Here is a 24,849-nt window from a genome sequence, read left to right on the forward strand (position 1 = left end):
CACCTCAATCCCTCAGCTCCACTCTGATCCAGAAGCCATTGTTCTGCTTCCTGTTCTAAAGCTTGCCCGCACACAGAGAACCACAGAGAGAGAGTGATGTTTCCTCCCTCATCCTCCTCCATGCCCCCCTCCTTTCCCCCCTCCTGCCTCCCTCCCTCCCTCCCTCCCTCCCCCCGCCGCCTCCCCCCTTCCAGTGTCTGCAGCCCACATCACCTCTTCCTATCCTGGGCCTTGTTATGGCTGGCACTAGCCTGTGGGGAAGTGTGGATTCCTCCTGACGAGCTGCAGACAACATGCAGGGAGGATGAGATTGAGGGGGCACGGAGGGGTGAATCCACTTAAACTGATACCCCTATACAGCCGACAATAGTTAAACACCTCATTTAATACACAAACACAAATGTCATCCAGGTCACGAAGCTGAAACAACAGCAACTGGACCAAGTCTAAAAGACTGATGGTGGACTCGAGGTTTTTTTGTTGTTGTTGTTGTTGCCGAAAAAAGCAGAAGGAGGGCGCACAACAGAGTTGGTGAGGACAACAAAATGGTAAAACTTTGCAGGTGCGGCAGACGTTCGGACCTCCGGGTTCAAACGTCTGCCGCACCTGCAAAGTTTCTCCTTAAAATACGCTGGACTTTCTACATCGATGCTACGAGTGTCCCAGTTTCTTTCCTCCTGAAACCCACGCGACTTTGGTCTGGAACAAACAGATACTCGAATGTAGCTCCAGTCGTTTCTGCAGTGAATGGTACCGTAGGATCAATGTCCATCAATGCCAAAAAAAGGATCTGGTTGTTTCTGAAAACCAAGTTGAAACTAGGGGCATAAAGATTTCTTGAAGGTCTTCAGGTCTGAAAATCAAAAAGGCGTTTTAGGAGATTCTTCCAGGAAGTGTTTGAGTTCTTCACATGCATGAGTGGTGAAACATCTTCAAGAAACCCTTTCAGTCTAGTTTCCCTTCATTCAACTTGTTTTTTGGACAAGTTTTTCTTGCTGCTGAACGCTACGACCATAATCAGCGACAGACATGTGGTACGTAGCAGCTACGTTTTACAGGAAGTCGAACGCGAGTGCAACACAGTTCGGAACCCACCAAATTGAACCCGTGTCTGAATATATTGCTCAGGTTTTATCTGCTACATTAAATAAAACATCTGGTGCTGCTTCTACAAACCCAGACTGCATCATAATTAATGCTAAAGAGACTTTATAAGCTTGGTTTACGCTCCCAGAAAACATCTGTGCAGCCTTTGTGTTATATTTCTGCACCAATGCCTCGTTCACCAAAACTCTCATCAGAAGCTAGTCAGCTGTTTGCCAGAGGAAGAAGGAGGCAGGTTTCTCCAGAGAGACGTGGACGAGGAAAATCCATCTCAGCCCAGTTGTTGTCTGCGTCGCTGTGCGGTTGTGTTACATTTCTGGGGCCGATGGACGTCAGGCCACAGCGCACATCCCGTTTAACCTCTCGCTACGTTGCTGTAAATATTGTGGCAGCTACGTCTTACTCGATTCCTGAAGAGAAAACTTAGAAAGTGGTAGCAGAAGAGAGGCGAGAGAAACAGGGAGTTTGTCTTTAACAGAACTTCCAGGCTGGTGTTTAAAGAGATACGCTACGATGCTAAAGTCAGGGTACGTCTAACTCCTTGTGCGTCATCTCCCGACTCCTCTCACAGGGGTTAGACAAGCTTTTAAATTGTGTTTATGCACGGTAGTTACACACAGAGCTGCAAGAGCGGGTTTTTGAGCATTTAAAGGCTAATTTAAGGCAGACCAGGCGTCATAGCAGCTATGTGAACAGGAGAGGAGGCAATTTAGATTTGATTACATGTGGAACTGAACCGTGCATTTAGGAACAGTGGACGACGAGCTTTAAAAAGCCAAACTGCACACACACACACACACACACACACACACACACACTGTGCCAGGCGTTTGGAAATGCCAGCGTTGGCAGAGGAGGGGAGGGCAGGTTTGATTTACTCCCCTTCAAAAAAAATAAAAAATAAAAAAATGAAGCTGGCATTTCTGGTTGAAAGTGGCCAGAGGATTGGAAGAGCGAGGAACACCCCGGAATGTGTCCCGACATGTGCTTCAGAGCCGCATCTCAGCCCGAAACTCATCCAACTCTGCTCAGAAAGAGAAAGGGAAAGAAAGGAGAGCAGCCTGCGGTGCGCGTTACTGGAAACTGATGATGGTCGCAGTCGGTTGTTAGTGGAAACGTGTTCGTTTTAAAGGCGAATCTCAAACCTCGGTGTCGTAGCCTCGCGCTGCAGCTTTGACCGGATGTATAAATAGTTGATTGCCTCCGAGGGAAGTGGTTTGAATAAGAGACGAGTCTCTTAATTTTCCATTAAATCGTTTTTTCGTGCGTCTTTCAACAAACATTAAAAGTTCAAATCGGTTTGTCGCCATGGTGACGGCGCCACGGGTCAACACGCGAGTATCAAACTTCATTTACGAGGCTCCAGCAGCTCCGAGTCGCCGCTGGTGTCAGACGAGAACTGATTGCAAGCGGCAGGAAAAAAGAAAAAGCACGCGACGAGAGAATCTTCAAACGAATCTGTCGAACAGACGAGGACGCTTTCAAACACTAAACGAGACGCGAGACAAGTTTAAATGTCAAACAGGAGTCAGGGGCCAGATTCAGAGCACGTGGGAGCAGAGAGCGAAGAGTTAAAGTCGGAGAGGAGAAGAAAGAGGGAGAGGGGAAGTAAAAATGTGTGTTCGGTCTCTTGTTTCTTACACACAGCAGATTCACAACCTACGCTCCCTCATGTGACACTACTAAACACGTATCCAGGCAACAGCAGGATAAGTCCGTCCGCTGGATTTGGGCGCGAGACTCTTCCCTGTAAATAATTCCACACACACTCCCCCTCCCTCCCTCCCTCCCTGCCACCTCCACCTCTGCTGCCCAGTCCCGGCCCGTCGCTGTGGTTTAAGTGAGGGGCGGGTGGGCGGGTGGGCGGGGGCTCGCGGGCAGACCGTGGTATTTTTGGGCTCCGGGTCCCCCCCCTCCTCCTCCTTCCATTGACGGGACTGGCGACCGGCGCTTACGGGTAATGCCACCCTTCGCCTGTGGCCGCCTGAAACCGTTCCCCCGCCCAGACAGACTGACTGACTGTCCACGCCGCTGCAGGGCTGCTGACAGTGTGCAGGGCACCGCTGGCGACCGCTGGCGACCGCTGGCGACCGCAAGGCCCCGGACGCCGCCACATACGCTGGTAAACAATGCACAGAACCCGGGCGGAGGGAAGCGGCCGCGGCCGTTCACGCTGGTGAAAGAGAAGCTTTCTGTGCAGGTTTCAACAAAACCAGAACTCCCCCCCCCGCTGCATTTTTACGACGTGAATCTGTGATAATCACACTCGCTTAAAGGGAGCTCATAAAGAAAGATCGCATTCATCGACTCCACCAGAACAGATCAGAGATAATTGAAAATGTTTTATTTTGCATGAACTCGTTCACATTTAAACATTTAAAACGTTTGGAATCTGCAGAAACAAAAGCTCGGTTGTGCTCCCGTGTTTTAAATTTAGCTGGAGAAGTTCTCAGATGTTAACCTAAGTTCAACCTAAAAGTGTCCTGAAATACACCCATCAGCCACAACATTATGACCACCAACAGGATGCAGCCTGACACAGAAACAACTACAAAAACAAAAACATTAAGAGCAGCACAAGTTGTTGACCTGGCCTCCAAATTCACTAGATCCCAAACTTATCAAGTATCTGTGGGATGATCCACAGAGGCCCCTCCCCTCAAAGACCCCCCCACTAACAACAGGAGACAAGATGTTCGTAATGTTATGCTCCCAGCCAGTGTACTACAGCACGTTACCGCTCACTACACATCAGTGCACCACCGCTGTTTTGGTCTGAGACTGGAGAAAGAATGGGGGTGGAGGGGTGGGAGGTGAGGGGGGGCGGGGGGGTTAGAGGGGGAGATGGGATGCTCCCCTAAAATAGCTCCGGCGGAGAAATGACAGGACAGGTGGGGCAAGGTTACCGCTGGCCTTGGAATAACAGAGTGCTGCCATAAACCAACAGATTAGCTAACCCTGCGCCGGCCTCCCCCCTCCCAGACGACCGGCCCTCGTTCCACAAAACCCAACGCTCATTCCAAGTTTGACCTCAAGCCCAGCGCACGACACAGGAAGAGACGAGGGCTGAGAGACGACACACGACATGTGTGAAGGCGGGAGGGAAAACTCCTCTTAGAAAGTCAGTTTAGGGCGTTGGGAAGCAGCTGATTAGTTTCCTTCAGAATCACTTCCTGCTTTTAAAATGTGGGCAATAGTTTCCTTATGTCAACTTAAAGCAGAAAATTATTATTTTTTTATATAAAAACCCGACAAAACAAACGTTCAGTGCGGCATTTGAGGACCTGTTTCATATTAATGCATTTTTAGATTAGATACTGAGTGAATTCTGCAAAAAACAGCAAGAAAATTCAAGTGTTTTTGCAGAAAAACTCAAAGTAACTGAACATGTCGGAGCTCATTCATGGTCTTGGTCTGTGTGTTTAACGGCCACCCTACTGTTGCACATGTTTGAAATTTAAAAATTAATAATATTAGCAATATTTGAGTAGTTTAATAGTGAATGCAAAATGATAGCATGGTAGCAGGTACGGGTCCATGCTTCCATCACTTTAGGGTCATTGGCCTGAAAAAGGCTGAAGACTCCTGCTCTTAGTGCTGTTGTTGAGTAATATAAGTTGGCACCCAGTAAAAAAAATAAGAAAATGACATATTGCATCATGCAGCATTTAGTCAAACACATCTCGTGTCCAGAGCTCTGACTGGTTCAAGAAGCTGCTGCTGTCACATAAACCACCCAGAAAGACGATGGAACAGACTCACAACATTAAAGGTTTAATAGACTAAGACAGACTTTAATGATCCACAAGGGAAATTAATTGACCATAGAAGCTTTAATTGTCAGAAAGAGATGAGCTGGATAGAATATGGAATAAAAGCAGTTCTGCAGTTCTGATCTGAATCATTCTGCTGGAGGATGAGCTCCTCTGACCCTCTGATCAGTGTTGTCCATATGCATATGGAAGCGTGGAAACGATTGCACATTCAGAGCAGATTCAGCTTCACTCGAGAAACCGGAATCCTGTTTTAGTTTATGGAATTATGTTGTAGATGAGCTTAAGACCTAAAAGAAAAGGAAACAAAGAAGATAAAAGAGAGTAAAAGGAGAAGTCAAACAGACAGAGAGGACAAAGAAAGTTTGAACAAAAGACGGAAAGAAGAGAAGAGGAGGAGGAAACCCCCCCCGGCTCGGTCTAACAGTGTTCTTGCTGTTGTGTTGCAGCTGTAACTTCGGCTGGCAGGGTCTGCTCTGTGACAAGTGCGTCCCGTACCCCGGCTGCGTTCACGGCACCTGCAACGAGCCCTGGCAGTGCAAGTGTGAGAAGAACTGGGGCGGCCTGCTGTGTGACAAAGGTATATATGAATACCTACATAAATATATATAAGATATATGTGAAATATGAAAGAGAGAAACATCCCGAATAACCCTGGTTCGACCTGCACAGATCTGAACTACTGCGGCACCAACCGGCCCTGCAAGAACGGAGGGACGTGCATGAACACGCAGCCGGACGAATACGACTGCGCCTGTCCAGACGGCTACTCCGGGAAGAACTGTGAGATCGGTGAGTGTGAAAACTCAAACGCAGCTAGCATGTTTTTTTTGTTTGTTTGTATGTTTGTTTGTTTGTTTGTGTTCCCCCTGAGGAACGGAATAGATGATTAAATGTGAGATTTATGACCTAGCGGAGCACGCCTGTGTGTCCAACCCCTGCGCCAACGGGGGGACGTGCCATGAGGTCCTGTCGGGCTTCGAGTGTCACTGTCCTGCTGGATGGTCTGGACCGACCTGCGCTAAAGGTGAGGAGCTAGTCACTGGTTGTGTTATCTTACTCTTCCTCCATCAGTGAATAACATTTAAACCAGCTCAGTGTTTCTGCTGGGAGACGTTTGGACCTGGGGTTCATTCATGTGGATGTTACTTAGACATGTAGCCTCCACCACCTAGACCAGACCAGACTAGACTAGACTGTAATATATGTTCTAATATATACTTTGCAACAAAACAAACATGATTCTTATATAAATGGTAACTTATCAGAAGATGTTTTTATGATCCTATATTTGTCCGGTGTTTGAGTTTTTCTTGCTTAGACTTTGCTTTAACAGTATCATGGCATAAACGAGGGATATTTGTACCCAGAGAGTTAAAGTGAATAATACAAACTGTGCAAATCTTGCAAATCTTCTCGAACCTAAAACTAAAAGCCCTGCTTCTTTTCTTTTTCCGACATTTATTCAGCAATGTTCTCGTAACATTAATGTGGGATTCATATCAATAAAAGCTAAAAAGCTGTCGCATTAAAGCTTAAAACCTTCCGCTGTAGGACACTGAGCTAAACTTTGAGTTTTTGTTGTTTTCTCATTTTAATTTCAGGTAAGTTATTACCTCTTAAAGTAGCCGACAGCCTAGAAGACGGATCAGTTTTCCAGATGGGACTAGATCCACATATTTATTTCCTTGTTATGTGACTGGGCTTCGTTTCAGACACGGACGAATGTGCGTCCAGCCCCTGCGCTCGGGGCGGGACCTGCATCGACATGGAGAACGGCTTCGAATGCATCTGCCCCCCAGAGTGGACAGGAAAGACCTGCAAGATAGGTGAGGCTGAGCCCGACCAGATTCAGCCGAACGGAGGAGGTCGTAGAGTAGCGGAGCGACGCTCGTGAATGTGTGTTTGTTTACTCCCGCCGTGCAGTTTAACCGCTAGCATTATTCAGGGAGGGCCACTCATTTTAAATGTGTGTTTGTGTGTATACCACTGACTGGGTATCATCTGCAACTTGAGCCAGGTGACTTGAGTAAAGCTAAAAATAACCCCCGGCCTGCCAACTGCTAGCCTTGGGACCAAATATACTCCACCGGGGGGTTATCTTTGGCTCCAGACTGGGCGTGACAGAGGAGTATGCACACTACGGTGAGGCGACGCCCTGGCATAGCGGAGCCCTCGTCCCGTTTCCAGCGCAGCCAGGAAACACTTTATAACCTGTAAACATGTGCAGGGAGCAACTGAAACGAAGCGGCTTGTGTTACGGCTCCTCTTATTCCCGTGGAGCTTCTCCTTTCAGGGAGCAGGGTGGTACCTGTGGGAGAACGGGGTGGTGGCAGAGTGGAGGGGGAGGTTGGGTTTTTGGGAAAGGGCTCGGGGTGTTTGGTTTCAGCCGGGCCAACAGGTGCCGCTTACCTCCTGGGAGTAGTATTAATGCACTGTGTTGGTTTATAGCGGGCGAGGCGGCGTGGCGGGCGCGGTGAGCGCTGCCTCTGAAACTGACCACTTGGAATGCCGCAGGTTGGCCTTCAGGGAATGCAATAGAGAGACGTTAACCCTCGGGGAGGGGGTTGAGTCGGGGAGAAAATAAAACCTCTTCAGACGTGAACTTCAAGCTGCAAATGTTCTGGCAATTTTACAAAAGGAGCCCGAGTCGCTAGGGTCGCTGGAGCCTGGCGGGAGGGAGACTAGATGTACCGTGTAATGTCATTCAATCCAGTCACTGGAACTAGAAGACTTAACACATTTAAAGGTGCGACTAAATGTTCCAAACGTTCAGTACATATCTGTATATGTCTGTATGTCTGCATGCTAATACATGTGATGACCCATTTACAGTTTGTTGAGCTGATGATGGTTTTAAAAGTCTTAAAAACATTTTGCTAATTTAGCTAGAGGTTTAATGTGAATTAGGGATGTCCCGATCAGTTATTTTAACCGAAACCACATCAGAACGTAGCGTCAGAACATCTTCTTCTTAGGTTTTAATGGTGGTTGGCTAGCGTCAACGCTGCCAAAACAAACAAAAAAACGAAGAAGAACGACAACAATCAGGCAAAACCGAGGGACTGATCTTCCAGAGAGAGGGTTAGGGAATTTATGGCAGCGTTGGAGGACCACACTACATGAACTAGAAGAAAAGTAAAGGACATTTAGGATCAGATCGGGGAGAAGAAAACTTGATCGGGACGTCCCTAGTTTCAGTAAAGGCATCGACGTTGAAATAAAATGAGATGTGACCGGCGTGAAGTCAGAGCCCTGGTCATCTCCATCCTACTCTTGGTGACGGGGCTTTCATTCGTTCTCTCTTTGCAGACGTTAATGAGTGCGCGGCGAGGCCGTGCGTCAATGCTTACTCTTGCAAAAACTTGATTGGTGGATATTACTGTCCCTGCTTTCGTGGATGGGTGGGCCCAAACTGTGACACCAGTTAGTATGACTTCAGAAAATCACTGGTCTCCGGCGTCTTTCCAGCCTCTTGTAGCATTTGTAGAGATGAAACCCAGACACCTCCGCTGGCCAGCCTCTGCTCCCAGTGAGATCAACACCAAGCCAGGCGTCCTCTCCACAACATAATCGCAACAGACTGATGAGAAACACTTGTTAGCATTAGACGACTTCAGCTGTCATGCAGCTTTGACAGCACGCTAATGTTATCCTTTCATAGCTCGACACACAGACTCAGCTCTTATTTATCTGAGAACATAAATGTCCCAACAGTCCCATGGGGCTTTGATAGCATGCGAGTGGCTTCCATTACCATCAGAGTGATTTGTTTTTCCAGAATAATTGAAATCCCCAATTATTTCTCCCATGGGTTTGTTTTTGGCCCGCTAATGGTTCCATTTCCATCCATTTAGCCACGCTAGCTTCTAATGATTCAAATATTACATCTTGTAGCATGTTTTATTGGAGCCCCATGAGACTTTTGACAGCATGCTAACAGATGGATCTAATGCTAACAACAATACGTGCCTCTTCACATGGTTCAGCTTTTACCGTCCGGTGCAGATATTTATTTAACAGTATAGACATAAAACATGAAAGAAGGAGCAATAAAAGAACCGTCTGTTGGTGGAAAGGCAGAGAAGCTCGTCAGTCGGAGGTGCTGGGCTTTAGCTTTCCGTTCAGTCTCTTTCATTCCTCTCTGATGGCTGTTCACACCTCCTGCTCGCCGGTTAACTCTTCAGGGCTTTGAGACTAAAACGACGACTTCTTTCCAAACTTCTGTTTCACGTCTGAATTCTGTAGCGGCAGCATTTCCCTCTGCAGCTCTGAACGTGCACCTCTTCCAGACATGGATCACTTTGCTTCGGTCGTGCCGACCACTTTTCCTCCTCCTGTAGCAGCTGCATGATGTCAAAGCCCCGATGCATGTCGCACCTTCCCCTCTCCTCTCGTAGAACTCGGTTTAACGTCCGACGTTGTCTCTGCAGATGTGAACAGCTGCCACGGACAGTGTCAGAACGGAGGGACATGCAAGGTGAGGCTTTCGCCGACACGGAGGTCTTTGTTGCTTTTGATGAATGGTTTTAACACGAATGATGTGATAATTGAGTGGGAAAGTGATCATCAAAGTAACTGTCAAAACATAAAAGGATACGCTCAGGGGTGTTATGGTCCTGAAACACTGGTTACCACCTTATAGTACCTTTCACCTTTTAATGCAAATAAGTTAATGCTAGCATTTTGTTTCCTGAATTATCCTTTTATACCAAGATAAATCAAAGATAAATGAAACATTTACCTTTTCATAATATTCCTGGTTTAAAAGATCTTAAAAAATGTTTAAAATCCAGAGATACAACAGCAACCATCATATCTGAGAAGATGGAACCAGTGAATGTTTTGCCTGTTGATCATTTAAATCATCGCTTGACTGCCAATATATTTTATAATTTTGGAGGGAATCCGAACGTCTGACAGTTTGATTATCGGCTCTGAAGGCTTTGATAACGTCTCCCGTGCGTTCTTCCCAGGAGGTGGCCCGAGGCTACCAGTGCGTCTGCCAGCCGGGTTTCGTGGGTCGACACTGCGAGGTTCAGAGGAACCGCTGTGCCAGCAGCCCGTGCAAGAACGGCGGCCGCTGCCACGCCCTGCTGGACGGCTTCATGTGTGAATGCCTGCGGGGCTTCACGGGTACAACATGTGAGGTGAGGGCTGAACGCTGACATTTACACGGATTTAAGAATCTGGCTTCATTCCTCCGTTCGTTCCTCCCACGAGCCCTTACACTGTCTGGTTTTTTGTTTCCAAAGGTGCAGAGCAACCCATGCAACCCGAACCCATGTCACAACAAGGCCCAGTGCCACAGCCTGACGGGTGACTTCTACTGCAGCTGCCCCGACGAATACGAGGGCAAAACCTGTTCGGAGCTCAAGGACCACTGCAAAACCAACCAGTGTCAAGGTAACACCGCCTGCTGCACCGGCTCCGAATGCACCGTCGTCTCTTTTATTTATTTTCATCTATTTATTCATTTTTAACTCCTGTCACCCCTCAGTGATTGACAGCTGCACCGTCGCCGTGGCGTCCAACGACACCCAGAAGCGGGTGTGGCACATCTCGTCCAACGTGTGCGGACCTCACGGCCGCTGCATCAGCCTCCCCGCCGGGAACTTCAGCTGCTCCTGTGAACCAGGATTCACTGGCACCTACTGTCATGAGAGTGAGTCATTATTAGCTTCACACTCACTCAGACGCAGGCTCAGACTCAGACTATATTTATCACCGGTTACCGTCACTGGGAACCGCACAGTTACTACGGTAAACCAGACTCCTGCTTCACTAAAATAACTCACAACAGGAGGAAGGAAATAAAAAAAAACTAAACCTCTCTCTGCAGACATCAACGACTGTGCATCGTCCCCCTGCAAAAACGGAGGCACTTGCATCGACGGGATCAACTCCTTCCAGTGTTTCTGCCCTGACGGGTGGGAGGGAAACCTGTGCGATGCAGGTGAGGGAATGAGTGTGAGAAGCAGGGTTCTTTTGGGGGAGGCACGTCTGTACGAGCTGTGATACGTCCTGCTGCCTGTGAGTCACATATCCAGAGAGATGCAGAGGAACGATATCTGACTGGTTAAGATAAACAGTGTTGGCATGCGTTAGGTTTGACTGGTTCTGTATATACCTATGGTCAGTGTGCACATTTGCAGATGACACCATCACTTCAACTGAACCAAAAGCGACTACAAATGAGAATTCCACATTTTAATTAAAATAATTTCATCATGAGCTGCAGACTGAGAGAACAGTGCATGCAATTGAATAGGCTAAGTTTGTGAGGTTGAGCAACACTGATGCCTCACAGCGAGAAGGTTCTGGGTTCTAATCCACGCCGACTCTGGGCCTTTCCGTGTGGAGTTTGCATGTTCCTCCCATCGTCCAAAGACGTGCAGGTTAATTGGTGATTCTAAACTGGCTGTAGGTGTGAGAGTGAAAGGTTCCCCGAGATAGAGACCCTCCAGAAGACAAGAAAATCACTGAATAAATAGGTTAAAACTTTACCAAACGAATAATATATGAAACTGAGATCAAATCATAATGTGCAGGATCATGTAACTGAGTCTGTATTAAAGAAGCCGCTCTGTGACTTTGCTGCAGATGTGAACGAGTGCAGCAGGAACCCGTGTCAGAACGGAGGCCACTGCGTCGACCTGCTCAACGACTTCTACTGCAACTGTGTCGACAGCTGGAAGGGAAAAACCTGCCACTCACGTGAGTAAAGAGCCAATAAAGAGATGTTTAGTGTTTATGAAACGTCACTGACCTGAGGCACCCGTCTCATTTTGATCTGGATCCTTTCTCTTCTCCGTCACGAGCCCGTCGCTCTAATAATAAAGTTGTTCTGTATATTACGAGTGTAGTGGAGTTCTCCAACGTGTCAGGTCTCATATTTATAACTACTCCACTTTCTTAATCTCCGTTTCTGAGGAGTGAAGCCTCCTCTGGCTGCTGTGCAGACACGTTTTTTCGTCTGGTTCTGAACCAAACTGGCACAACTTGTTAAACTCTCTTTCCCGCGCTGCCTCCGATCAGGTGAGAGTCAGTGCGACGCCACCACCTGCCGCAACGGAGGGACGTGTTTCGACCACGGGGACTCCTTCCTCTGCAGCTGCCCCTCGGGCTGGGGGGGACGCACCTGCAACACAGGTCAGAGCCGCGGATGGAAGTGATGCTGGTGTTACGTAACGAACACATGAGCATTCTCATAAACAGAAATGTTTTGGGTTTTTTTAGCCAAGAACAGCACCTGCGACTCAGGCCCGTGTGAGAACGGAGGGACGTGCGTCGGAGGAGGAGGAGACGCCTTCACCTGCATCTGCAAGGACGGATGGGAGGGGCCCACGTGTGCACGGAGTACGTCGCTAATACTTCACTTCTCATGTCATAACTTTAACCGTCGCCCCGTCCAGGGTTTATCTAGAAGAGCGTTTACGTACCCAAAGATATTAACTCAAACTTAAAGTCACTGATGGTCAGAAGATTTTCCAGGTGTTTATCGTGTCTTTTATTTCTGTCTTGCAGATGTTGATGACTGTAATCCACATCCCTGGTAAGACGCCTTTCATTCTCATGTTCAATCATGTTCTTTGATTTTTCAGACCTCGCGTTAAGACCTAGACCTAGACCTTCACCAAATTATAACTCCAACCCTTAGCTCCTCCAAGACTGAGGAACTAACTTAACCACATGCAGCTCCTCATACATCAACATCAGTAACTAACCAGTTAGTTCATCACTACAAGGATTCAGACCACCTCCAAATTAACATGATCTCAGAGGCTCTTAGACATTTTTTATCAACTCTATTGATCAACAAAGGGATAAGTTTGGTCACAGAAGCTCAGCTCATAAAAATAAGAATAATAATAAGAGAATAATATATATATAATAATATAAAGAGAGGATCAGTAACATGGAGTTATCTGTAGCAGAAAGGTTCCTTATAGTGGCTGTTAAAGTCATTAATGTTTTGTTGTTCAGTCTCTAACTGCTCCTCTCAGTTTATTTGCTGCTCGATCACGTTTCGTCCGATTAGTTAAACCTGATCTGAAGCCTCTTCATGAGTCACTCTGGACAAACTTCAACACAACGTTTATACTCAAGAAAATGTGAACGAGAGCTGGAACAGATCAGGCTTCTTCTCAGGGATTAGTTTTTTTTTTTTTTTAGGGGAGAGGAGGTGAAGGGGGGAGAGGGCAGGAGAGTGTGAAGAGACGCCTCGCTCCTCTCCTCCATTCACCGACCTCGACCTGGGGCTAGTTGTGAGGAGTGGAGGTGTTAAGGGGTTTGAAGGAGGGGGGCGGGGGGGCTCAGTAGGGGGTCTGCATGGATTTACATATGTAAGTCGGGAAAGTCTCTGCAAGCTCCAAAATACGACCCGAGTCTCTAGTTGAGACGCAGACACGTTTAAAGAACAACGTTTTTATTTTCTCACTAATTTCCTGCAAAGATTTTGCAGGAAACAAAGTTGAATTCCTGTGTTTTCTGCAGAACGATGCATGCATCATGAAAATGTAAAAGGCGGAAAAAGGCTAAAAACTGAAACTAGCAGCTTCCTGGACGTTATTTTCCAGCTTGTTTCATGGCTTCACTGCTTTATGTTGTTGAACGTGCAGGTAGAGAATCAGAAGCTCTGGGAGTTTCCAATCTATCACACAGCAATTAGCAATCTGCAAAATTTGGGGAAAAGATTGAGGCGTGTTACAGGAGTTTGGTCCAACATGCAGCTCTCCTCCAGGAATCCTGACCATCAAATGATTCACTGCAATTTTGTCATGAGAACTCGTTTCACTCCACAAAAACTAGCAGAATCAGTCCTCAGGAAACAGCCACAAGTTTCCAAAAATCTGTTAGTAGAGTGATAGTTCTGTAATTAAATAACATGCATTGAAGGAAATGTATTATTTTTATCTGTTTATTTATGTCATTAGTGTCTCATGCATTGACCATGTGAAACCGTGTGTTTTTGTCTCCGTTCAGCTACAACGGGGGCCTCTGCGTCGACGGCGTGAACTGGTTCCGTTGTGAGTGCGCCCCAGGATTCGCTGGACCGGACTGTCGCATCAGTGAGTCCTGGGAACCGGGAGGTTGGTGGAGTTGGAGGGGGGGTCAGGGGTGAAAGGCCACGGGGGTGGAGGGATTGAGCGTGAGCCGATTGTTTCGGGGCGACAGATTAGGATCCTTTAAGGAAGACGGTCTTAACCTCTGAGCCGAGGTCAGAGCGGAGGTTCGGCCGACGGGTCGGTGCGCTCTCCCGCGGCATTCTGGGAGAAAGCAAGAGAGAGAAAATAAAAAGCCCTTTTTCACAACCAGAGTGTTATGCAGCTCAACTGGTATCGGCCCATTGTGCAGGAAGCGATTCTCTGGATTCAGTCTCTCGGGTAGAGGTGGGAAAAAATATCAATATGGCAAGATATCGCGATACTTATTCTTCTGCACCTCCATCACCACTTTTTTTCACAAGTGCAGTAAATTGGAAATGAATCATTTGGATTAATATTGTTTTTTTAATCAGTTTGTCTGATTGCATCTGATGCAAGATCATAATATCTCAGTAACGTATCGTATCATGGCTCGAGTATCGTGATACGTATCGTATCGTAGGCCTAATCTCAGCTGAGGTTAAGCTTCAGGATCTGATCTCTTTGGAACAGGGGTTTGTTTTTCCATTAATGCACCAAAATCGAGAAGAAATCCCGACAGTTTTTACCTAAACCCGGCTTTCCATCCTGAATCTGATCAGCAGCTCTGTGTTTTTTCTTCTCCAGACATAGACGAGTGTCAGTCGTCTCCATGCGCCGAGGGTTCGACCTGCATCGACGAGATCAACGGCTACCGCTGCGCTTGTCCTCCGGGACACGCCGGACCTCGCTGTCAAGAGTGTGAGTACGATATAAATGCAGAATGGTTTGGGTTTGTGTTAAGTTCTCAGTCATCCAGGTCATGGTTTATATCCAAAAAGCATTTAAACTCCTGAGGCCTGAGCTTTAGTTTTCTTAGAAAGAAAGTAGCTTTGGGAGGAAAAATGATGTCCTATATGTGGACACAGGGATCAATTCACTGTATATTATAATAAAGTCACAAAACAAACATAAACTTACTAATTAGTGAAGTTGTAGCGCGTTACGTTTGTCATGTTAAACTAGAAACGTTAATGAACATAAATGAACCATTTTCAACTGTTGAATTTGATGAGGTTTTGTACATTTTTGCTCTTTTGTTACGTGATCGGCTGCAGAATGAATCCAGTGAAATGATGCCGTCATGTTTTTACACCGACTAGTCTCTAGTTATGAGGATGAAAGTTTAAATGAAGCAGAACAAACTTAATGTCTCCGTATGAGGACGCAGGGTCTCAGGTTGAAAAAGTAACTGGACGTTTCATCTGAGGATGAAACAAATATTCCATTAATTGTTTTATTGTTATTTATTGTTGGAACGGTATCTGACATCCCTCCAGAACGTAGCTTAAGGTTTAACTTCATCAAAATATATAATTACCTGACACTAAATGAACCACAACACCAAGATTCAACCAACACAAAAACATTCAGATGAACCAAACTGTGTTCCATCTTTAATTCCTCCAGAACTAAACCACTTAGAGACATTCTGACTTTTGTGACAGAAACTTCAGAGTCTTGTCTTTAAAAAGAGACAAAGACCATGAATGAGCTCCAACATGTTCATGAACAGGATTCAGTTGCTTTAGCTGGAATCATAAGAGGTTAATCATTTCTTCTGCTCCTCAGTCATCGGTCTGGGGAAGTCGTGCCGTCACGCCGGCCTCCAGTTCCCTCACGGCAGCCGCTGGGACGAGGAGTGTAACTCCTGCCAGTGTGTCAACGGCAACGTTCGCTGTTCCAAGGTCAGTTCTCCAAGAACCCGTTCAACCTCTAGCCAACCAGTTTTCAAAGCGTTTTAAAGCGTTGTCCCTGACTCCTCCTCCTCCTCCTCCCGTCCTGTAGGTGAGGTGTGGTCGTCGGCCCTGCATCCTCCCGAAGGCCCTCTCTCCTCCAGACTCCAGCCCTCCGTCCTGCCCCGGGGGCCATGAGTGTGTGCAGCATCAGTTCCTCACCTGCTTCTCGCCGCCGTGTCATCACTGGGGCGTGTGCTCCACGCCCGACCCCCCCACGCCCCTGCACACCCAGTGTGAGCCCAACAGCGGTTACCTCGACAACAGCTGCGCCCACATCACGCTCATCTTCAAAAAGGACAAAGTGCCGCAGGTAAATAGAAAAAATGAAACAGGCAGGAAGTCAAGTGTTTATTTTTACATTTTACGCACAAAACATTTCATCAACCAGTTAAAGACGCGGCTTTAAATCTTCACTCCAAGATAAAAAAAAAACTAAAACGGCTCCGGCAATAAAACAGTGACGACTGGTTTGTCAGTTTAATGAGAGAATATTTCAAATATAGCATGGATGACATGAAGAGTTGTGGTTTTATTAATCCATATCGAAGCCAGACTTTTACAGCTGAGGGCGTCTCGCTGTTGTTAATTAAGACCCAGACGTTTGATCGGCTCTGACGTCCCTGCAGCAGAAAAGTGAGCGTTGAATCCAGTCAACAGATGTCAGGAGGAAACATGTGAGATCAGCGTCACCCTGGATTGTTAAGATTTGATAAATTACCCAACACTAACAACTCAGGGCGGCGGAAAAATCACAAATTCTTCTTGTTTTTTTTTTTCCTGAATACGAAACCACAGACACGCACTAGAGGTTTTATTTCAGCCGCGTTGACTTGATGACGGAGCTCCAGGTTTATTTCGTCCTGATCTCAAACTTCTTCATTTAAACTCAAATTTAGTTCAGGAAACCAACAATATGTGATTAAGACTAATTCTGGTCACATGACGTCTTCTCTGCCTGGAGAATGAATCAGAATGTGACTGATGCCGGATGATGCGACCTGATTGGCTGCGTCGGACTCGGTCTCTTCCCCGTCTTCAGGTGGACACTCTGACTCGTCTTCTCTTGTCCTCTCGTCTTTGTGTCTCAGGGGACGACGGTGGAGAACATCTGCTCGGAGCTGAGGTACCTCCCCGTGACCCGGACGCTGGCCGAGGACCGGGCGCTGCTCTTCCTCTGCGACCTGTCCTTCTCCACCAGCGATGCTGTGGAGGTCGCCATGGTGATTACCACACACTCTTTATAGCGTTAACCCGAGTTATGGTGCAGAAAAGGTTTTGTTTCATGAAAAGAAGAATGAAAGAAAGAAGAGGGAGAGGCGTTAGAAGCTTTCAACATCTGGAGGAGATTTAGTTTTTCTGCTGGAGCACCTTTCTGATCCCTTCTTCTTCTTCTTCTTCTTCTTCTTCTTCTTCTTCTTCTGTCTTTTTTACAACCTCACTGCTTCTCTTTGCTCTCCTCTCCTTTCGTTTCTCTGACTCTTTCTGCCCGGGCCACCCAGACTTGAGGGGAATCAGTGGCTTTGGGGCTGTAAGCTCTTAATGGAGGGGATTAGCTCTCGCTCCTCTGATGTTTGCAGACGGGGTTTTGAGCGACAGATACAGGAAAAGGAGTGGTGAGCCTGACATCAGCCCAAACCCCACAACAGCAGAACACACACAAAAACATAATAATAAAAGAAAAGAAACCTCCCCCCCTCCCGGCTCACGGCGCTGGACCGGATAGTTCCGGCCTCAGCGTCGAGGCTCGGACTCCGTCAGGGACGGACGCTGTGTTTATGGAAGAGTCGAGCGGCTCTTCTCCGACTTGACGTGTTGACGCTGCTCTGAGTGAAGATGGAAGGAAAGTCAGGAGACGTTCAAGTAGCTGCAGCAAAATATTTGGATGTGACGCACGTATGGAAGGAAAAGACCGAGCGGAGTGGACCCTCAGAACCCTTGAGACAGGACGACGGCTCTCAAACACTTCCTGAGAGAAAGAGACGGATAGATAGAATGTATATATAGGAAGTATGTATATAGAAAAAAAATCCAGAATATATGAAAATATATAATCAGTCAATGAGACGACAATATTCATCAGAACAGGAGCAGGAACTGTGGAAACTTCCCTAAAAACCCTAAAAATAATTTATAGACCTAAGAACATAAAATGAGATAAATAAACAAATAATAAATAAAATCACACTTAAGGTCATAAAAAAACACAATAAAAACTACAGAGACAGTAAAAGAGATAAAAATAAATAACTAGTAAATGAGTAAATAAATGGTCAAGATTCAGTTAAAAGCCAAATGAAAAAGGCCTTTAAAAAAATCCACATATCCAAAAATATGCATAAAAGAAGCAGCATCTAAGTCACATCAGTATCTGGTGTTACTGCCCTTCACCTCCAAACCAGCATCGTCCTTATACTTGGACAAAGTCGGGGGTTTAATAGGATGAACTGTCAGAAACCAGTGGGACCCAGGTCCATCATCTACTGTCTGGACAAGTCTGGACACAAGTGGTCTTCATGGAAGAGCTGCAGCTACAAATCCATCCCTCTGACATGGAAACAAGACCAAGAGACTCAACTATGAACCAGAACATAGGAACTGGGCTCAGGAACATCTGGACCGATGAGGCAACATGTGGAATATTTGTCAGTTTGTTGACTGAAGGACTGGAGAGAGCTACAATAATGAGTGTCTGCAGGCAACAGTGAAGCATGGAGGAGGCTCCTGGAGAGTCTGGTCAGGATCAATGGTCCTCAATGCTGAGAGATACAGGCAGATACTGATCCACCATCAACACCATCAGGGAGGAGGAGGACTGGCCCCACATTTACTCTGCAGAAGGACAAAGAGCCCAAACATCCAGACAAGGTCATTAAGAACTATCTTCAGAGGAGACAAGAACAGCATGACCCCCCCAGAGCCCTGGTCTCAGCATCATGGACTGAGTCTGAGTGTAAGTGGATCTAGAAGAACTGATGGTGTTTGGAAGGTAAAGGGGGATCACACCAGATACTGATCTGATTCAGATTTCTCCTCTGTTCATTCATGATGGAAACAAACCAGAGTTCTTACTTCACATCTGCACCGAACATATGAAATATATCAAAGTATAAACTAAAACATAGAAGAACTATATGAGAAGGAGACGTGTGGAGGTGTGTGAATGATTTCCTCAGGAGGAGAAGAAAGAGGAGTGTTTGTCCCTGGGGGGGAGCACAGCTGGCCTCTCCTCTATTGTTGGCTCCCTCCCTCCCCAACCTCCCTGCTCTCACCCCTCAGCACCTTATTAGGCAATTAACTCCACCCTCCGTGGTCTCAGCAGGGGAGGAGGGAGGGAGGTAGGGGGGAGGTCAGGGGGAGGTGGGGGGTCCGAGGCTCCAGATGTTGGATGAATGTGTGTTCTCTTGCCTGGAGCCAGACTTTGACCATGTGAGACCATGTATTGTCTTTCTCTACTGTACCAGAGACGCTCCTCACCCGTCACCTCCACATTTAACCCCTCCCACTTCTCCCCTCTTCAAACACCTCCTCCTCCTTCTTCACCTCCCACTTTTCCCCTTCCTTCCCCCTCTTCACATTCATCTCCTTCATCATCCTGCTCTTTTATTCACCTTCTTCTTCTCCTCTCCTTTATTCATGGTGACCCACCCACCTCATCTTCCTCTCCTTCCTCCTCATCCTCTCTGTCCTTCATCCTCTTCCTTTTTCCTTATAAATTATCACCTTCTCCTCTTCCTCCTCCTTGATAAGCATTAATGGTTGACGTTCTTGAGACTGACTCCTGTCCTCTGTCTCCTCCTGTGTCTCCTCAGTCCTTTGAGGAGGACGGCCGGTCCAAGGAGGGCGAGTGTGGACAGATCCAGAAGGCGGCGAGCGCCATCACCGGGGCCCTGTCCAAGCGCCACAACAGCACCGCGCTCCTCGCTGTGGTGGAGGTCAAGGTGGAGGTGCTGGTGGAGTGTCCCCCCATGGGTGAGTCTCACATTTTATTGTAGAAAAAGACGTTGTCCTCTTGAAACCTGAGTGTCTCAGTCAGTGTGTCTACATGCGACAGTTTAATGGATGAGATCCCAGTTTACGTGGAATAACTGACAGGAACATGTCCTCCTCCTCCTCCACACTAGGGGGCGATATGTGTCTTTCTGGTTGACCTGTTACGTCATATAATAAACAGCTGGAGTCATTCAAGATGGATAATAGTTCAGCTTTTTACTGTGCGAGTTATTATGGTGCAGATAGATGGCGCTATCCCTCAGGTGGTTCTTCTTCTTCTGCAACAGTTAGTTAGCTAGTTAAACTCCTGTTAAGGCGTATACATGCCAATTTCTAATGATATTATCTGGGTGTCTTAGTCGCATAAGGAGAACTGATATTAGTCGGAGTAATGTGTTTACGTGCGGTTAAAGTCTGATTAAGGCAGTAATTCAGTATCATGTATCATGTGCGTGTACGTGTCCTTGAAGGCAGCATCCATCCCCAGCAGGAAACAGCCTGACACACAGACACAAAAACACTCAACGTGTTTACATCCTCTGAAGTCACGCAGTTAAAGTCTGATTAACCTCCTCTTTCAACAGGAAGTAGTAGTTTATGAAAAAAACAATGTCCTCATATGTGGACACTGGGATTATTTCATTATTTATATTTTAATAAAGTCACCCAATGTGTGAGGAAAACATAAAACTCTTTATTTTAATACCTGAACATGGCTGAGCAATAAAGTCCCAACGTCCTCAAACGAGCACTTGCTAATTAGCGACGTTGTAGCTTGTTGCTATTGATAAAATGTGTTAAGTTTTTGAGTCATATCAAACTAGAAGCGTTAATAAATAAATAAGTTTTAACTGTAAACTTATTTTTCCTCGTCCACTGTAGAATGAATCCCGTTTTTACCGACTAGTAGAATAAAGAATAAAGTGTCCACTAACGAGGACAACGGGTTTAAATGAAGAAGAATAAGCTGCAATAAAACTTAACGTCCCCATATGAGGACGCAGGGTCTCGGGTGGTTAATGTAATAAATCGTTTTTTGACATTCATGTAAACGTCCTCTCCGTCCTCCGTCCTCCAGGCTACCTGGTCCCCGTGCTGTGCGTGGTCTTCAGCGTCCTCTGGATCTTCTGCATCATCGTCTGCGTCTGGTGGACGCGCAAGAGGAAGAAAGAGCGCGAGAGAGCGTCCCGGTCCGAGGACACGACGGTCAACAACCAGCTGGAGCCGCTGCGGAGCAACGCCCTCAAAGACAACCGGGACAAGGACATTCAGTACGAATGCAAGAAGCTGATGGGCCCCTCCGACAGGACGTGCGACGGGGCCGAGGGCGAGGAGGACGGGGAGCGCGACGAGGACGAGGAGAGGGCGCTCGGGGACAAGCGTCCAGCTCCCAAGTGCTCCTCCGCGGTGGGGGAGCAGGACAGGAGGATGGTGGGAAAAGGACGGGTCATCTGCACGGCGCGTAGCGGCCCCGTGAAGGCGCCGCACCGGACGGCGTACAGCCCCAAAGACAACCGCTGTAAAAACCTGAACGCCGCCAAGCTCAGCGAGGACGTTAAAGACCAGTATGTGTGAGGAGGACGAGGACGAGGACGAGGAGGAGGAGGAGGAGGAGGAAACTGCGATGTCTTCAACGTCACTGACTTTTCAACTCTTAAAAAAGCACCAAAAGTGAAGATTACAGATGCTTTAATTTTTGTATTTTTTTTTTTTCGTTTTGTCACAAATTATTTAACTTGGTCGTCGTCCGGCTGCACGGAGCCTTCCCCCCCCCCCACCCCCCCACCACAAAACAGAAAGACAACAAGACTGGAAGATAAACTCCTCTCATTCTGGTTTGTGGATTTCGGCTGAATCGCCTCCAAGAATGTTTCAAACTTTCTAATTATTTTTATTTCTTCCTGTTTACAGTTTGCTTCATGAAAACTTAACGCTCCGTCTTTTTTTTTTTCCTTCTCTTCAACCTTGGGAGGTTTTAAGCTGGCAGCTGTTCATCGCTCCTCTCTACTGCCTTAGCCCAGACCCCGGGGCCTTTTCTACACCGTCTACGAACCACGTTTTTATTTAAAATAGAAAAAAAAAAAAAAAAGAAAAAAAACTTTAAAAAAAAAAACATAAAATAAAACCAGTTTTATATTTACACGTGTTTGAAAGAGAATCTGCTGTATGACGCCTGGCATGACAACTTTTCTTGTTTACATTTGTTGTCTTTTTTTTTTTTTTTTTTTTAATAATTGTCGCCGCCTCCTTTTCCTGCGAGTCTATGTGATGATTTTCAGTATTTGCTTTGGTAGAAAAGTGCCTTCAGTCCTGGTTTCGATCCTTTTCTCTCCTCCTGTCGAGTCTAAACGCGTTTAAAGGGAAAGAAGAAGAAGAAGATCTCAGCTGTTCGTGTCACAGTAAAGGCTCGTTTCTTTTTGCAATGTACATAAATGTAAATAGGATCAAATGGCTGTGTATATTTGAGTTTAGTAACTTAAGTGACGCTTTGTATGATAGTTATTCTAAAGAATAAGACAGTTTTGCGTGTTTTTATTTTATTTTTTTTAAAGATGTCATTCCGTTGATTCGTGTCTGTTTGACGCAGGTTTTTCTAACGTGTCCAGACTGTGTCCTGCTGAAACGTTTGGGTTGAGAAAAAGAGAAAACTATTTTCTGATGATTATTTGTTGCAGCTGTCCAGCAGACACACACACACGCGCAGAGTTTGGAAAAACTTCACCAGAGAAATCTGATTCATTTCTTTTTTTTTCTGTGAACAGAAAATTAAAGCCACAAATCTCCCCCTTTAACAGAATCTTGACTGATGTTTGAGGTTTGAGCAGCTACAAATCTAAACCAAATGAGTCCTTCAGGTTTTGAAGCGTCTCGGCTCAGGTCGTCTGCAGACGTCCTGACGTCCAGCGTCTTTCTGCTCGATGAAAACGAAGCTGAACCTGTCAGCGCCGCTGCTTCGCTGAGAGTCTTTGCTTTGGCTTCACATCAGACGGCGGCGTGAAGCGGCCGCGCTGTCAACAGCCAAGGTGAAGCATTGTGGAAAGTGGAATACTGCACATGCTCCGCTCTTCGTTTTATTTCAGGCCTCTAGTTACCCACATGTGTGTAACTACAGCTGCACAACATCCTAGTTCTTTTTTTTTGTTTTTTTGTAAAATGCCAGAAAGCACACTTCTCCTTTTTATTTTCATTTGTTCTCTGGCGGGACGTCTCCTACGAGCACTGATGCAGCCCATCACTAGTTTCACTACACACTTAACGGGTCACAGGGTCCAAGTAACTGTAAAACACAAAATCATTTAAAAAAAGTAAAAAATAAGAAGCTGCCGCCACTCGTTAACAGCAGAGACGACGCGCAGCAGCAGAACGGCTGAAGTGGCCTTTAGCAAGACGCTGAACCCTCATCACAGACAGGTGTGTGTCCTGCAATCCCGTCACCTGGTCTAAGCCCCGCCTCTCCCTGTGTTTGTGTCCTGGTCTAATGAAGGGAACAAGTTGTGTTGTTGTTGATGTTGTCGACCGTCTGTTTCTGCACTAAGAACACACAGGAAGAGAGAGACGTTGAGCATCGCCTCCACACCGGGAAAATAAATTCACGATAAAATAAAATAACACGTCATTATTTGTGGATGATTTTCTTTGTCCTTTTTTTTTTTTTTTTTTTAAATGCTAATTGTGGGGAAAAATAACAGCTTCATTTTCTGTCAGTAAATTTGACTTTGTGTTACCGTGGCCTCAGTAAGAGGTTAAAGAATGTGCAGAACATTAATGTAATTATTTTGTACAAATTTGGTAAAAGTCTTTGGTTTGTTAGTGGAATTTTATTTGTTTGTTCTTAGAACAATCCTATTATTTATTAAAGTATTTTATACCAAACTCGACTTTGTGTTGTCTTCATTGTTAGTTTAAAACCCTCTGATTCTGTCTTTAACAGGGGGCAACGTGTTTGGTTGATTGAACATTTTTCATATATTTTAAAAATTTTCCCTCCAAATTTTTAATTAGTTTAAATGCACAGTAACATATTTTAACATATTAACATGACTCCAACATATGTTAGTGTCGGGATAAACGGAGGTTATCTTTCAGCGCTCGGTGCCTTTAGCTATGTTTAAAGGTAAAGGTATGTTCGTTTTGTCATAATACCGTCTGTCTGTGTCCCTTTTGTGTTTCTGTGTCTGGTTCTGTAATTGTCTATTGTGTGATTGTTGTTTTAAAGTCTTCTCTGTCTGTGTCGTGTACCTGTTTTGGGACTACGGCTGAAAAAAATTAGCATTTGTGCTAAGTCCAGCGCATTTACGCTGATGACTAACGCATCAGTGTTGATTAATGTTGGTTAATGTGCGTTGTCCCAATTCATTAAACTAAAAATAATAATAATAACAGTATCGGCGCAGCCCTAGTGTTGCACATGTTTGAAATTTGACCCTGTATTAATTGAGTAGCTTAATATTGAATGTAAAATGATAATAATGTATATTACACACATATAGCAGGTGTGCGTCCCTACGTAACCTCTCATCACTTTACCTGAAAGACATTGAGGACTCTGACTCTGTTTGTCCAATCATCTCACCTCCCGCTCTGGTTAGTGCTGAGCCAGTGATGTGCGTCCTCAGCGTATCTCGCGTTAAATCATTAACCTTTAGCCTCCCAGCAGCTGTTTCCGTGCGTTCATTAACTCGACTGTTGTTTGGGGGAGAATGGGAAGCGTGTCTGGAATCCCGGGGCGGGAATTGGTCGCGGGTGTTTGTACGGTGAAACCCTGCTGACCCGCCAGCGGAGGAGGGATGATGATGATGATGCAGGAGAAGCCTCTTCATCTACTCTACAGGCTCAACTTCAGATTAAAAGCGTCACAACGAGACAAGAATGACTTGTCGATCGAATAATAATCCCACCACGAACCTCCTGCTCTGGAAGTGAAGTGTTTTCCACCTTCATGTCACCTCATTGATACGAGAGCATCATGAAAAACCAACAGATACAGTTTGTCACTTATTCTGATCAGAGATGAGCCGTTACCATGGAGACCGAATACAATGATCTGATCAGAACTTT

At 46.1% G+C, this 24,849-nt stretch overlaps 1 protein-coding gene across 2 annotated transcripts in view; it reads left to right on the forward strand.

Moving 5' to 3' along the window:
• Positions 1-23,664, forward strand: part of LOC125023979 (protein jagged-2-like) — a 51,148-nt gene extending 27,484 nt beyond the window's left edge. Inside the window, exons 6-26 of one of the 2 annotated variants that reach the window (XM_047611587.1) lie at positions 5,327-5,457; positions 5,550-5,669; positions 5,791-5,904; positions 6,593-6,706; positions 8,190-8,303; positions 9,311-9,357; positions 9,854-10,027; positions 10,133-10,283; positions 10,378-10,542; positions 10,720-10,833; positions 11,481-11,594; positions 11,916-12,029; positions 12,117-12,236; positions 12,405-12,432; positions 13,863-13,948; positions 14,651-14,764; positions 15,635-15,750; positions 15,851-16,111; positions 16,890-17,021; positions 19,611-19,770; positions 20,870-23,664. In XM_047611587.1, coding sequence (XP_047467543.1) covers positions 5,327-5,457; positions 5,550-5,669; positions 5,791-5,904; positions 6,593-6,706; positions 8,190-8,303; positions 9,311-9,357; positions 9,854-10,027; positions 10,133-10,283; positions 10,378-10,542; positions 10,720-10,833; positions 11,481-11,594; positions 11,916-12,029; positions 12,117-12,236; positions 12,405-12,432; positions 13,863-13,948; positions 14,651-14,764; positions 15,635-15,750; positions 15,851-16,111; positions 16,890-17,021; positions 19,611-19,770; positions 20,870-21,366 — 2,986 coding nt within the window. In that variant the 3' untranslated portion in view covers positions 21,367-23,664. The remainder of the gene's footprint in view (positions 1-5,326; positions 5,458-5,549; positions 5,670-5,790; positions 5,905-6,592; positions 6,707-8,189; positions 8,304-9,310; positions 9,358-9,853; positions 10,028-10,132; positions 10,284-10,377; positions 10,543-10,719; positions 10,834-11,480; positions 11,595-11,915; positions 12,030-12,116; positions 12,237-12,404; positions 12,433-13,862; positions 13,949-14,650; positions 14,765-15,634; positions 15,751-15,850; positions 16,112-16,889; positions 17,022-19,610; positions 19,771-20,869) is intronic. The other variant, XM_047611588.1, reaches the window with a different exon arrangement.
• Positions 23,665-24,849: the final 1,185 nt, after the last annotated feature.

Source organism: Mugil cephalus, chromosome 17, assembly GCF_022458985.1.
Source record: "Mugil cephalus isolate CIBA_MC_2020 chromosome 17, CIBA_Mcephalus_1.1, whole genome shotgun sequence".
In the NCBI taxonomy this organism is placed as follows: domain Eukaryota; kingdom Metazoa; phylum Chordata; class Actinopteri; order Mugiliformes; family Mugilidae; genus Mugil; species Mugil cephalus.